General features: G+C 44.6%; 1 protein-coding gene across 2 annotated transcripts in view; it reads left to right on the forward strand.

The window, feature by feature from the left end:
- Nucleotides 1-559: 559 nt before the first annotated feature.
- CLPS (colipase) overlaps nt 560-12,212 on the forward strand; it is a 48,937-nt gene continuing 37,284 nt past the window's right edge. The window contains exons 1-2 of one of the 2 annotated variants that reach the window (XM_072137215.1): nt 1,866-1,964; nt 2,221-2,283. In XM_072137215.1, the coding sequence (XP_071993316.1) occupies nt 2,221-2,283 (63 nt within the window). In that variant the 5' untranslated portion in view covers nt 1,866-1,964. Of the gene's footprint in view, nt 707-1,865; nt 1,965-2,220; nt 2,284-12,212 lie in introns of those variants that run through there. The other variant, XM_072137214.1, reaches the window with a different exon arrangement.

The raw sequence follows: 12,212 nt of genomic DNA on the forward strand, positions 1-12,212 counted from the left end.
CTACAACACTAACAAAGAAAATAGGGGGGAAACTAAGAGACCTATCGCAGGGACTAAAGGGTAACATCAGAGCAATTAACATCTTCCTCACGGTACAGTATGGTGGGCAATATAGCCATTTAAATGCATGACTTTATTGCTTATTGAAATAAATGTGGCTGTATGCTACCCATATGAATACAGTACAATATGGGTAGCATACAGCTGTTTTCATATGTTCATGTGGCCTTAAATAGTAAGCTTGCGTCATATTTCACTTAATAGAAAATAAAACGTGCTATTGGCAATGAGGTTTGTTTAAAAAAGAAAGGAAAAGCATTTCAATTGGGGACCCAATATGGCAAAATAAAGCAACATAGTGTACTTTTTCAGAATAAGTTCTAAGAAAAGCTTTTAGAATAACATGCAGCCAGGATATTTGTAGTGGTTGGAAAACAGGCATTCATGTGATAATAACTATCTCTTGTTTAACACCTGTAGTGTTCACATAAATGATAAAGAAGTTAATTTTAAAACATGCACACAAAATGGATTGGTTCATAGCACATCACATGTTATTGTGGGATAAGTTATATTTATGAAGCTTGGCAGAGGACGTGGTGAATCTGGATTCATCATTATAGCAATGTTCCTAAATAAGACCATTTTGTTTGTGTGCCTGCTACTTGGCATTGAAGTAGCAAAAGCTGGACTCATCTTTAATCTGGTAAAGTAAACTATACTTCAGATTTTTAAGTATACAGGCGGTCCCCTACTTAAAAGCACCCGACTTACAGACGACCCCTAATTACAAACAGACACTGGATGTTGGTAATTCAATGTACTGTAATCAGTTGTAGGAGTAATAAGAGGTGTCTAAGCTTTATTGTTAATTCTGGTTCCAATGACAACCTAACATTTTTAAAATCCAATTGTCACAGAGACCAAAAAAAATCTGTCTGGGGTTACAATTAAAAACTAAACAGTTCCAACTTGCATACAAATTCAACTTAAGAACAAACCTACAGAACATATCTTGTATGTAACTCGTGGACTGCCTGTAATATATTAGCATTTATTTAGCTTGATATGTCTCCAAGATTTGAATGCTACGTTAAACATAATGAACATTTCTTCAAATATACTTAAATTTGTATAAATATTACTCGGTTATAAACAGTGTTGGTAAAGTAAAATTTGCTTAATACCTATTTCTAAATATATCAAATGTCTATACATATGTAGCACTGTACTATTTCTCTTACTATCTAATATAATGCCACACATTCAGGACTGTAAGAAGTGCTGTTACAGGATGTACAACTGGACACACAGGGAGAGAGGGGCCTTTGGCTGCCAATATTTAAAATAACAGCATGTCTTTGCGCTTCACTAAAACTGTTTTTTTTTCTGAGAGGTTGCAGCAACAGCAGATGTTGTTATTTTAAAGAGTGTGAGCTGCATGCCCTCCTGACACAGCACACAGGCTAACTGCAGTGTCAATATCACTCCTTTCCTGCACTTAGCAAGTGTACTGTGTCAGGAGGGCCCATGGGTCCCACTGTTTAAAGGGGTACTCCAGGAATCAGCATAATTCATATACAAAGGGGTCCTTAAAATATAAGATGTAAGATGTAATTAGTTGTTATGTAAAATTTTGCTCACGTTAGCAGTAAAAAACTGCTGACATAGACACTAATGAAGAATTAAAATATTACTGGCCCCTTAATCAGTCCGTTAATTTCCTCCGCGCGGTCTATTGCAGAGCATACACAGGACAGAAGATGGCCACTGGTCACATGTCCACATCACATGTCCTGCAACTGCCTGGGCAGGTCATGTGATCACCACTAAGTTTGGCTGTAGTCAGTTGGTTGCAGTGCATCCAGTATGGCCAGTGTTTTGGTGATGGCAGTTACACATCATTGCTATGGTAACAGAGCAAGAAAACCTGTCAGATCATCACTGGGAGCAGAGCATAAGAGGTAGGAGGGGTTACTGAGAACTAAAGTATCTTGGTACTTGTAGTTTCCACTGGCAGCCATCTCGGTGATAACTTTAGAGAGGCCATAAAATTTTGTGAATCATAAAATCAAACTCAGAAGTTCATATTCCCGGGATACCCCTTTAATCTTTCAGCTGTATCGTTAGAACACTCACTGTTCTGACACATAACAGTGTCTGGGAGGAAGACTTCTAGCAATGGAAATGTGTTCGAGTGACATTCTCATTGCTCTGCAGATGCTAGATATCTCCTCCCAGACAAGAATGGTGCCCACCACTCACATGTGGAACAGGAAAAAGGTGAGTACCTTTTTTCAATTCTTTTTCTTTTTGTAACTTTAACTGCAATAGAGAGAATCGGTTTAAAGAAGAAAAAGTGGCACTTGTTAAAAACAAAGGCACTTGGCAACTAAAAAGGAGGCAGTTAGCAACAAAAAGAGGAGCACTTAGCAACACTTGTTTGGTGGAAAACCCTGTTTAAAGGAAAACCACAATTTGATTTCATGCATTATGAATCAAACATACCTTGAGAATGCTGTAGCTACACTGATGCAGAAGCATATCTTGTTTAATCCCTGAGTTGAGTGGTTTTGCTGAAAAAACAATTATAACAAACCTGGATTGCATGCTGCAAGTAGTTCATAAACAGATTACACAGAGCCGTCTGCACTGTCCAGACAGGACTAAACAACTTTTTGTAACTTTTGGTTTAGCGTTGTGTAGAGGGACAGGTCCAGTCACCAAATGAGGGCAGGAACATCCTGTGCCCACACATTGGGGCTCATTTACTAAGGGGCCGAACGCCGCACTTTCGTCGGGTTTCCCGAATATTTCTGATTTGCGACAAATTGACCCAGGTTTTTGGCGCACGCGATCGGATTGTCGGCTTGCAGAAATGGGGGGGGGGCGTGGCCGTCGGACAACACGGCGGATTCGGAAAAAACGCAGAATTTAAAAAACGAAATGTGTTGCAAGATCAAGCACTCACATGCACCAGGAAGAAGAAGGTGAACTCCGGTGGACCTCAGCGCAGCAGCGACACCTACAGGGACTTGGCCGCACGATCTCCAGTATTAGTTTCTGCACTAAATGGTCTCCAGTATAAGTGTCAGCACTGGGGGGTCTCCAGTATTGCTCTAGGGGCTCTGCAATATTATCTGTTCTGGGGGTTTTCCTGTATTATGTGCCTGCTTAGGGGGAAGTCTCATTTATAAGTGCCTGTTCTGGGGGTTCCCCACTATTTGTGCCTGCTCTGGGGATTCTCCTCTATTTAATGCCTGTTCTGAAGGAGTTAGGGGTGGGCCAAAAGCTGTTCAGGGTATCGTCGAGGTGTCACAACATGTTGCAGCTCTCTGGTAGGGATGGTAAGGTGTGGTCCACCCCAATGGGAAATAAGTCCAGAGAGTCAGTGAACATTTTTCCTTTTTTACTGAAGAAATTCAGGTACAAAGCAATGCAAGCAAATACAGTAATAGTGCTGACTTCTCCAATCTCCTCTCTGGCAGAAGAAGGATTAATGTTGAGGAAAGGCCTGGGCTAGCTGTCCCTCTCTTTTACAGAAAGCTAGTACCCTGGTCACAGGCCAGGAGCCTAGGGTCTATGGCAGAGTGTCGTCATCTCAGGATTTTCTTCTGGTTAATAGGTTAGACTGGCTTCTGCTTCAAGCTCTTTTCCCTAACTGCAAGACACTAAGGACTGGGACTATTCTCATATATTTTCTAACAGGGAAGAATGGTTACATTTTAGTAGTCCTCTTAATTTTCAAGGGTTCTAAAGTGTAAACAATTTTCCAGACAGCACCTGCCATTTAAAATGGCAAGCTGTCTCGGTAAACAAGTCTGTTTTTCTTTTGCAAAACAATGGGACAGATTTACTTACCCGGTCCATTTGCGATCCAGCGGCGCGTTCTCTGCGCTGGATTCGGGTCCGGCCGGGATTTAATAAGGTAGTTCCTCCGCCGTCCACCAGGTGGCGCTGCTGCGCTGAAAAGCATCTGAACGCGCTGGAGTTCACCGGCTCGGGCTGAGTGAAGGTAAGCGCGTCCCGAGCGACACATTTTCTGTTCTTTAATGCGGCGGTTTTTCCGAATACATCGGGTTTTCGTTCGGCCACGCCCCCCGATTTCCATCACGCGCATGCCGGCGCCGATGCGCCACAATCCTGGGGCAATTCAGGTACAATCAGCGCAAATCAGAAATTTTCGGGTAACACGTCGGGAAAACGCAAATCGGGCCCTTAGTAAATGACCCCCAATGTGTACTATGGATGTTAAAATTTCTGACTTTTATGAGAGCTAAACAGTCAGAAATGTCTCTGAATGCCCATTAAAACTTTCTACTAGTCTATACAGATAGAGTAATAACAAACACAATGTATATAACAAAACACTATAGATTAGTGTAACTGAGGTCCCTGGTGACAGATTCCCTCTAAAGACAGGTTGCAAAAGCCCATTTACAGATGCAGTGCAAATATGCCTTTCTGCTTTCTCTAAGCATTTGCATTACCATATAATTGTGTGTTATAATTTACCTGGCATCCTGATAGAATCCTCTGTATAGTCCCGGGGGTTGGGCTTTGGTTTGGATGCATTTCAAAAAACAATCTCCATTGCACCGTATATTCAATCTGTTGCTTGTTCTTGCTGCACGCATCTTAGAAACATCTTCAGAATCCAACCATTTCTGACAACTGAAACTTCTAAAATGCTAATTGTTGCTCTCATTCACTCTCAACTAGACTACTGTAACTCCCTACTAATCGGTCTTCCACTCACTAAACTCTCTGCTCTACAATATATTCTCAATGCAGCAGCCAGTATCATCTTTCAGACCAAATGCTATGCAGTTGCGTCCAGTCTGTGCCAGTACTGGCTGCCTGTCTCCTGAATTCAGTTTAAAACAATAACCCTCATCCACAAAGCTCTGCATAATGCTGCACCTGCCTATCCCTCATCTCATTCTATCACACCCAACCCGTGCACTTTGATCTGCCAGTGATATTAGACTAATCTCTACCTTAAATCAAACCTCTTGATGCAGGACTTCTCCCGAGCCACACAAATTCTCTGGAACGCCCTTCCCCAGACTTATACCCACCCTCCAAAGTTTCAAACATGCTCTTAAAACCCATCTTTTTAGGAAAGCCTCTCATACTCGCTAACTGCATGAAATTACTAATCTATCCCGTGTCCTCCTACCATTGCTTATCCGGCAAATACCAGATATATACCAAGTGTCATGGTTCTGGGCATGTGGACCCCTGGACCACCATAGGAGATGGTACTAGCTGGCACCTGGGACCAAAATCTAAGTTGCACCTGGTTTTCACCAGAGCCCGCCTCAAAGCGGGATGGTCTTGCTGCAGCTGGGTGCCACCAGGTCATTCCACAGGTTGGACCAGCCCACGGTGGCAGCCGTGGTCACGGAACAGAAACGGAGTCCAGGCTCAAGGTCAGGAACAGGAACAGAGTCAGTGCAGGCAGCAGAGATGCCGAGGTCAGAGAGACAAGGGGCAGTGCCACGGAGAGGGACAGTACCCCCCTTTGGCCGCCTCCTCTTCTTCTTGGTCCCAAGAAACCTCTTCTGGAGAGCAAGTTGTACAGGAGAGATGATATGCCGAAGAACTGGCCCTTCTCAAACAGCATCCGAAGACGTCACGACAGATGGAGGTGACGCCATGCAGCATGAGTGGCAATCTGGACCCCAACACAGGATCTCACCCGTCTCCCAGTTGAGGACCGGAGCATGACGTAGCAGCCATGGGAGACCCAGGAGGACAGCTGAAGTGGAGCATGGCAACATGTAGAATGACAGTTTCTCCTTGTTTTCACCAGAGCCCACCGCAAAGCGGGGTGGTCTTGCTGCGGCAAGGTGCCACCAGGTCGTTCCACATGTGTGACCAGCCTGTGGTGGCAGCCGAGGTCGCGGAACAGAAACGGAGTCCAGAGATGCAGAGGTCAGAGGTCCGAGGTCACAACAGGAATTCAGGCAGAATAGGGAACAACGCAGGGAACAGGAAGCTTTCTCAATGGCAAAAAGAGCTCAATGATCCAGCAGGGAATCCTGGGAACAGCCGACCTCGGAAACACGGGAGTGCCAGCGCCAATTAGAGGTGCGCTGGCCCTTTAAATTCTAGATTGCCGGTGGGCACGCGCCCTAGGGAATGCGCACATGGACCAGGCCGGATGGGAGCAGGAGCATGGAGAGGTGAGTTGACTTCTGAGGGCCATTATTTTTTTTATTTAACTGTGTTTTTATTGAGAATAAAAGGTTTTATACAATTTTCACATAGACTTTTCAGCATTTACAGTTAAGAGAGAGGGCCAACAGAAGTCCTAAAAATCTGCCTCAGCTCAGTAATCACAAACATGAGCAGTAAACATTACATCTGTTGCGTGCTCATTATACATAAATTTATTAAAATTTGGAACAAAGCTCACTTGGAGCCAAATATATATATATATAACATACTTACAACTACTGGGGGATCACAAGACAAAGATACATAAAGGATCCAAAAAAAAAAGGAGAGTGGGGGGGTTTCTCTCTAAGGCTACGTTCACACGATGTATGCCTACTACAGTACGGCGGGCATACATTGGCGCTGCGGAGAGGAGCAGGGGATGAACGCAGCTCACCCCCGCCCCTATCCATAGGAATATACAGTGCACGGCGCCGTATTCCGTAGAAAGATAGAACAAGTATATGGGGGACATATATAAGCCGTATCTACGTCGCCCGTATATACGTCCCCCATACGTTTGTGTGAATGCAGCCTTGGGTATACCCGTACCAGTATCAGTCACCTCCTTGGCCCACCACGCCCCTCCAGTAAGCGTCCCATAGGGCCCATACCTTAGAGAAAAGGTCTACTCTATCATTCATTGATGCAGTCATAGATTCCATACTTCGGACTGCTCTCACTCTTGGCAGGAGGATTTGTCTTCTTCCAATGTTGTGCAATCAGACACCTGGCTGCTTTGAGAATGTGTAAAGCCAATTTTGTGGACAACTTGGGTATAGGTTGTGGGGGATATTGAGCAGGTAGAACAGTCGATTAAGGGGTATTGATATTGAAAGTACCTCCTGGAGCAACTCCCTGACCTCCTCCCAAAACGGTTGAATACGTGTACAAGACCAAAAGATAAGTTGCAGAGTACAACCCATCTCTCTGCAGCGTCAACATTTTTCCTGGGTCTCAGGGAATATCTGATGTAACTGGACTGGCGTATAGTACCAAAAGTAGAGCAGCTTATACGGATTCTACTTGTATACAGTACAAGTCAATGTTTTAGCTGCATAATGCCATGTACGATTCCAGGTCTCCTGCGCAATCGACGACCCCACTATTCGCTCCCACTTAGACACATAAGCATGGGAGATCGTTGCTGTGGGATCTGTATGTAGAAGCATAAGATAATTGTCTGAGATGAGCCCTGACATATGTGTGGTAGTTTTACAAAGATATTCAAAAGAAGTGGGCTTGGAAACTGTGTCGGAGCTTCCCTGGGTTTGCTAGAGATGACGGATCTGCAGATAGTGAGGGAAGAGGCCGGGATGTAAAGTTTTCTTGGTGGGCACGAAAGGGAAGGAGCACTGTCCAGGAAAAATGGTCTACCAAGTCTGCAAAACGGAATAGGCATTTGGTATGCCAGGACCTGACTGCTGGTCCCGTTAAAGTATGGGCATAAGAGGCATGTATAAGAATGACTGAATGATGGCTTAGAGACCAAGGGAAACCTGGAGCAGCAGTTGCGCCAGAGGTTTAAAGTGAAGGCTATAGGACCTAGCAATGGTCCTCTTGGCGAGGGTATTCCAGGAGTCTACAAAAAGGCTTTGGGGTGAAATGGAGCTAACCAAACTTTCTCTATTTCCATCCACCTTGAGTAGGCCTACAACGTTGACCATGCCGTCCACTGCCCAGTAATATTTAATAACTTCCGATACTGACAGTCGTCCCTTAGATCTATGAGCCAGTAAAACAGATATGGCTACTCTGTCATTTGTGAGCCCACACAAATCGGAGGAGAGCGCCTTGCAGCGACAATAAGGCCCCCAGGGGCACCGGGATAGGCAGTATTTCGAATAAATATATCAATTTTCAGAGTATGGTTATTTTTATGGCTGCTAAAAACGATATTGGTAAAGCATTCCATTTATTTTAGTAACAACCCAATTTCTTTAAACAGTTTTGGGAAGATGGGGTCATAAATTGAACTATAAGTTGGTGTCATGTTCATAAGTCTACCTCCTGTGAGGTCAAATTGATAGGTAAGGCATCAGTTTTTGAGGCATTGACCTTATAACCCGAAAGGAGGCCATAGTGTTTTAGGCGGGCCTGGAGGTTAGGGAGGGATATGAGTGGTTGGATCAAGGTGAGGAGAACATCATCCGTGAATAGTGACAGTTTGATTTCTTTGCCCTTCACATTAACCCCCCAGATGTTCAGATCTTGTCGTATTATAGATGCTCGGGGTTCTATGCACGGCACCAATAAAAGAGGGGATAATGAACATCCCTGCCGAATACACTTCTTAATGCATATGGGGCTAGAAGAGCCTGGGGAGTTTTATTGTCGCTGTGGGTCCAGAGTACAGACCTCTAATTTATGAATGGGCCCTGTAAACCTATAAATTCTAATATTCGGAACATAAATGACCAGTTTAATCTGTTGAAAGCTTTCTCCGTGTCTAGACTTAGGATAAGCGCTTGTTGCTTCGATTTGTTTAGGACCTTTATTAGGTCAATCTTTCTTCTTGTGTTATCCCCCCTTGGCGGCATCAGATAAAGCCTACCTGGTCCTTGGGTATCATGTGGGGAACTAAGTGGAGCAACCGATTCACTAGAATCTTTACGAAAATCTTAAGGTTGGCGTTAAGGAGTGTGATTGGCCTATAATTGACACACTCTGCCGTATCCTTTCCCGGCTTGGGATCACGATTATATACAAGTGTGAGTGAGGGTGGAGGAGAGGGGTTCCCCTTCCAGGAAGGTGTTAAATAGGCGGATCATATCAGGGAGTAGAATCTGCAGGAATGTTTGATAGTATAAGTATGTCAGGTCCTCTAGCCGTTGTGCTTTGCCATTGGGGAGCTCTTAAAGTGAACCTGTCACCAGGGACCTCATTTTCACTAAAGACAGGTTGCAGAAGTCCATCACACCTGCAGTGCAAATATGCCTTTTTGCCTTTTCTAAGCATTTGCATTACAGTATAACTGTATGTTATAAGTTACACTTGCCACAGTCAGAGGTTGGACGTTGGTTTGGATGCATTTCAAAAAACAACACATGCCTTGTCTGCGTTACTCACTCTTCAGAGCTTGGCCCCCACCTTTGTGCTCCTGTACTGTACAGCTCCACCTCCTGCCCTTCTCAGAGGTCAGAGCCTGGTCAGACTGACATCAGTGGGGGAGGGACAAGCTGTACAGGAGCACAAAGATGGAGGCAGCCTGCAGCTCAGACAGGTCACATTGTTTTATGAAATGCATCCAAACCAAAGCCCAGCCTCTGGGACTACCCCAGGATTTTGTCAGGATGCAAGAGTAAGTTATAACACACAATTACATTGTAATGCATATGCTTAGAAAAGGCCAGAAAGGCATTTTTGCACTGCAGGTGTCATGAGCTTTTACAATCTGTCTTCAATGAAAATGAGGTCCCTGGTGACAGGTTCCCTTTAACCACCCCCTCTATTTTTTCAGGTGATGTAGAGCCATTTAGGGTCCTATTTGCATCTGCAGATAGCCTAGAGAGAGATCTGGAAAGCAAAATCTCCTCGGGTCTTTCTCTCTGCCCCCCACTGACAATGGTAAGGAAGCAGGAAGAGCTTACAATTTAGTGTAATAGGCCTGGAATTGTTCCGCAATGGCCTCTGGATCATGGATGATGGACCCTTGGGACCTTCTAATGACATACAGAGTCTGGTTCTCCTGTCTCTCCGGGAGCAGCCTCGCAAGCAGTGTATGGGATTGATTCCTCTTAACATAATAGCATTGCTTTCAGTATTTAAGTTGGAGTTCTCGCAAAGTTTCTCTAAATTCTATCGACCGTCTCGGTCGCCCCGTGGTGGGATTTTCCACCATATCAGTCTCCAGGGACCTAATTGCTTTCCCTTTCTTGATGTAGTCCAACTCGTTTGGACCTCGCGCCCTGCTCTATACAATAACCCCGCATCACCACTTTATGTGCTTCCCATAGTACAGCTTGAACAGATACGGAGTCCACATTAAAGCAAAAATATTCCCAGAGGGAAGCAGATAGCTCCTCTCGAAAATGTGGAATTTTCAGCAAGGCCTCGTTCAGTCTCCAGTGGCAGATGCGTTAGTAAATGAACTAGTCTCTTAGATAGAGAGTCAGAGGGGTGTGGTCCGACCAGGAAATAGTTCCCATCTCCGCATCTCACATCGGCTGGACCATTATACAAGCTCTTTCACCTCTTGTGTCAACCCCGTTATCCCCATACAGTAGGGACGATGCGGTGGCTCTCAGCCTGACAATGTAATGTCTGTTCCAGCTTGAAAGGACTGAGCTGTGTTCCAGCTTCACTTATTTAGTGAAGTTGGCCCCTGTAAGTGGCCATGGAATTTAAGAGTGAAGCGATTCTAAGAGTGCCGGCTGTCAAGTGCATGTCATAATAAAACACAACATTGTTTGAAGACCAAACCACATTCCCTATGCATTTTTGAGCAAGACACAACATTCTACAACACCCTACAGGCTCTCTGCAGCCAGGAAATACCTGTTTTTTAATGTTTTTCGTCATGATTCGATTTGGGTCAAATCAAATATTTTTGCAAAAATTCAGCAAATAGGGTCAAATCGAATTTCAACAAATTTGCCCATCTCCAGTCATTGTGCCTTATCTGATAGTTGAATCTCAGCATATTATGACCTCTGCCCGTAAGATTTCAGAGACTATGACAAACTGAAAGCAGCAATCCTTGCTTGGCTGGGAGTAACCACTGCTGTCCGTTCATTCTTGGAGTTTCTCTTGGAACAAGCCTGCCAAGTCCCAGATGTAAAACCTTTTACAACTGGTAAAGAAATGACTGGAACCAGACTCCTGTACTCCTGCACAGATGGTGGAGATGGTGGAGTCCTAGTCTAGTTCGTCAGAGCTCTCCCTCCTGATGCCAACCAACTTGTCAGCCTGGTGGAAAGGGTTCTACCGACTGACGGTTAACTCTGTGATGTCTCAAAAGTTCGATCACACCCCAGAACAGCAGATGTTGTGTCCTGGTAAGACTATTATTGAAAATTGGGGGAGAAAGAGCACAGAAAAAGTGAGTTTTATAGGTGTCTACCAAAAGGGACTCTCTGCTGAAGAAACCAGGGCTAGTAATTGCTAAAAAAAAAGTAATGGTGACATGGTGGAGCAGCTTCTCATACCTAGGCCATCCCGCCGTATGGTACTTGAAATGGCCCATAATCATATATTTTGGGGACACCTAGGGTCTGAGAAAACACAGGAGACTATTCATGGAAGGTTTAATTAGCCAGGCGTGAAGGACTACTGTGCATCCTGTCCTACATGTCAAGTACATGCCCTGACCCCACATTTCCATAGTCTTTTAGTTCCACTACCCATAATTGAAGTACCATTTGAAAGGATTGCTATGGATTTAGTGGGACCAATAGTCAAGTCAGCTAAAGGTCATCAATATATCCTGGTGGTCTTAGATTATGCTGCTCGCTATCCGCAGGCGGTTTCCTTGCATTAAACTGCATAAAAGAGTTTTGCTGGTGACTTGTTCTATATGTTTTCTAGAATAAGCATACCAAAAGAATTACTGACTGACTTGTGCAAGTTGTTTAAAGATGCTCACATACAGACCCCTGTGTATCATCCCCAGACAGATGGGTTCATTGAACGCTTATATAATACTGTGAAACATATGTGTAACAACCCCTACCAGTGCCTAGTCTTTTCTTGTGGGCCTGGAGGCGGCCGGGGCCCAGAATACTGGAGTGGCTAGCGGTTACGGCCTAGGGCACATTGTTGTCACAGTGTTTGGTATGGGGACCGGAGGGCTGACCTACAGCCTGGCAGGTCTCTTGCATGTGGTGTGTGCAAAAAATAAGGAGGGAGAGGCTGATGTACTGGTTTCTCCCTGGAGCAGCCCCTGAGTGTCTGTAGGATGAGTACCCGGGTTATGGATGGGGGAGACCCTGGTGGTAAGCAGCCTTATCCAGGGATCAGATGGAGGCAACATAGTGTAAATCAACTTA

This window comes from Engystomops pustulosus, chromosome 2 (assembly GCF_040894005.1).
Source record: "Engystomops pustulosus chromosome 2, aEngPut4.maternal, whole genome shotgun sequence".
Taxonomy (NCBI): domain Eukaryota; kingdom Metazoa; phylum Chordata; class Amphibia; order Anura; family Leptodactylidae; genus Engystomops; species Engystomops pustulosus.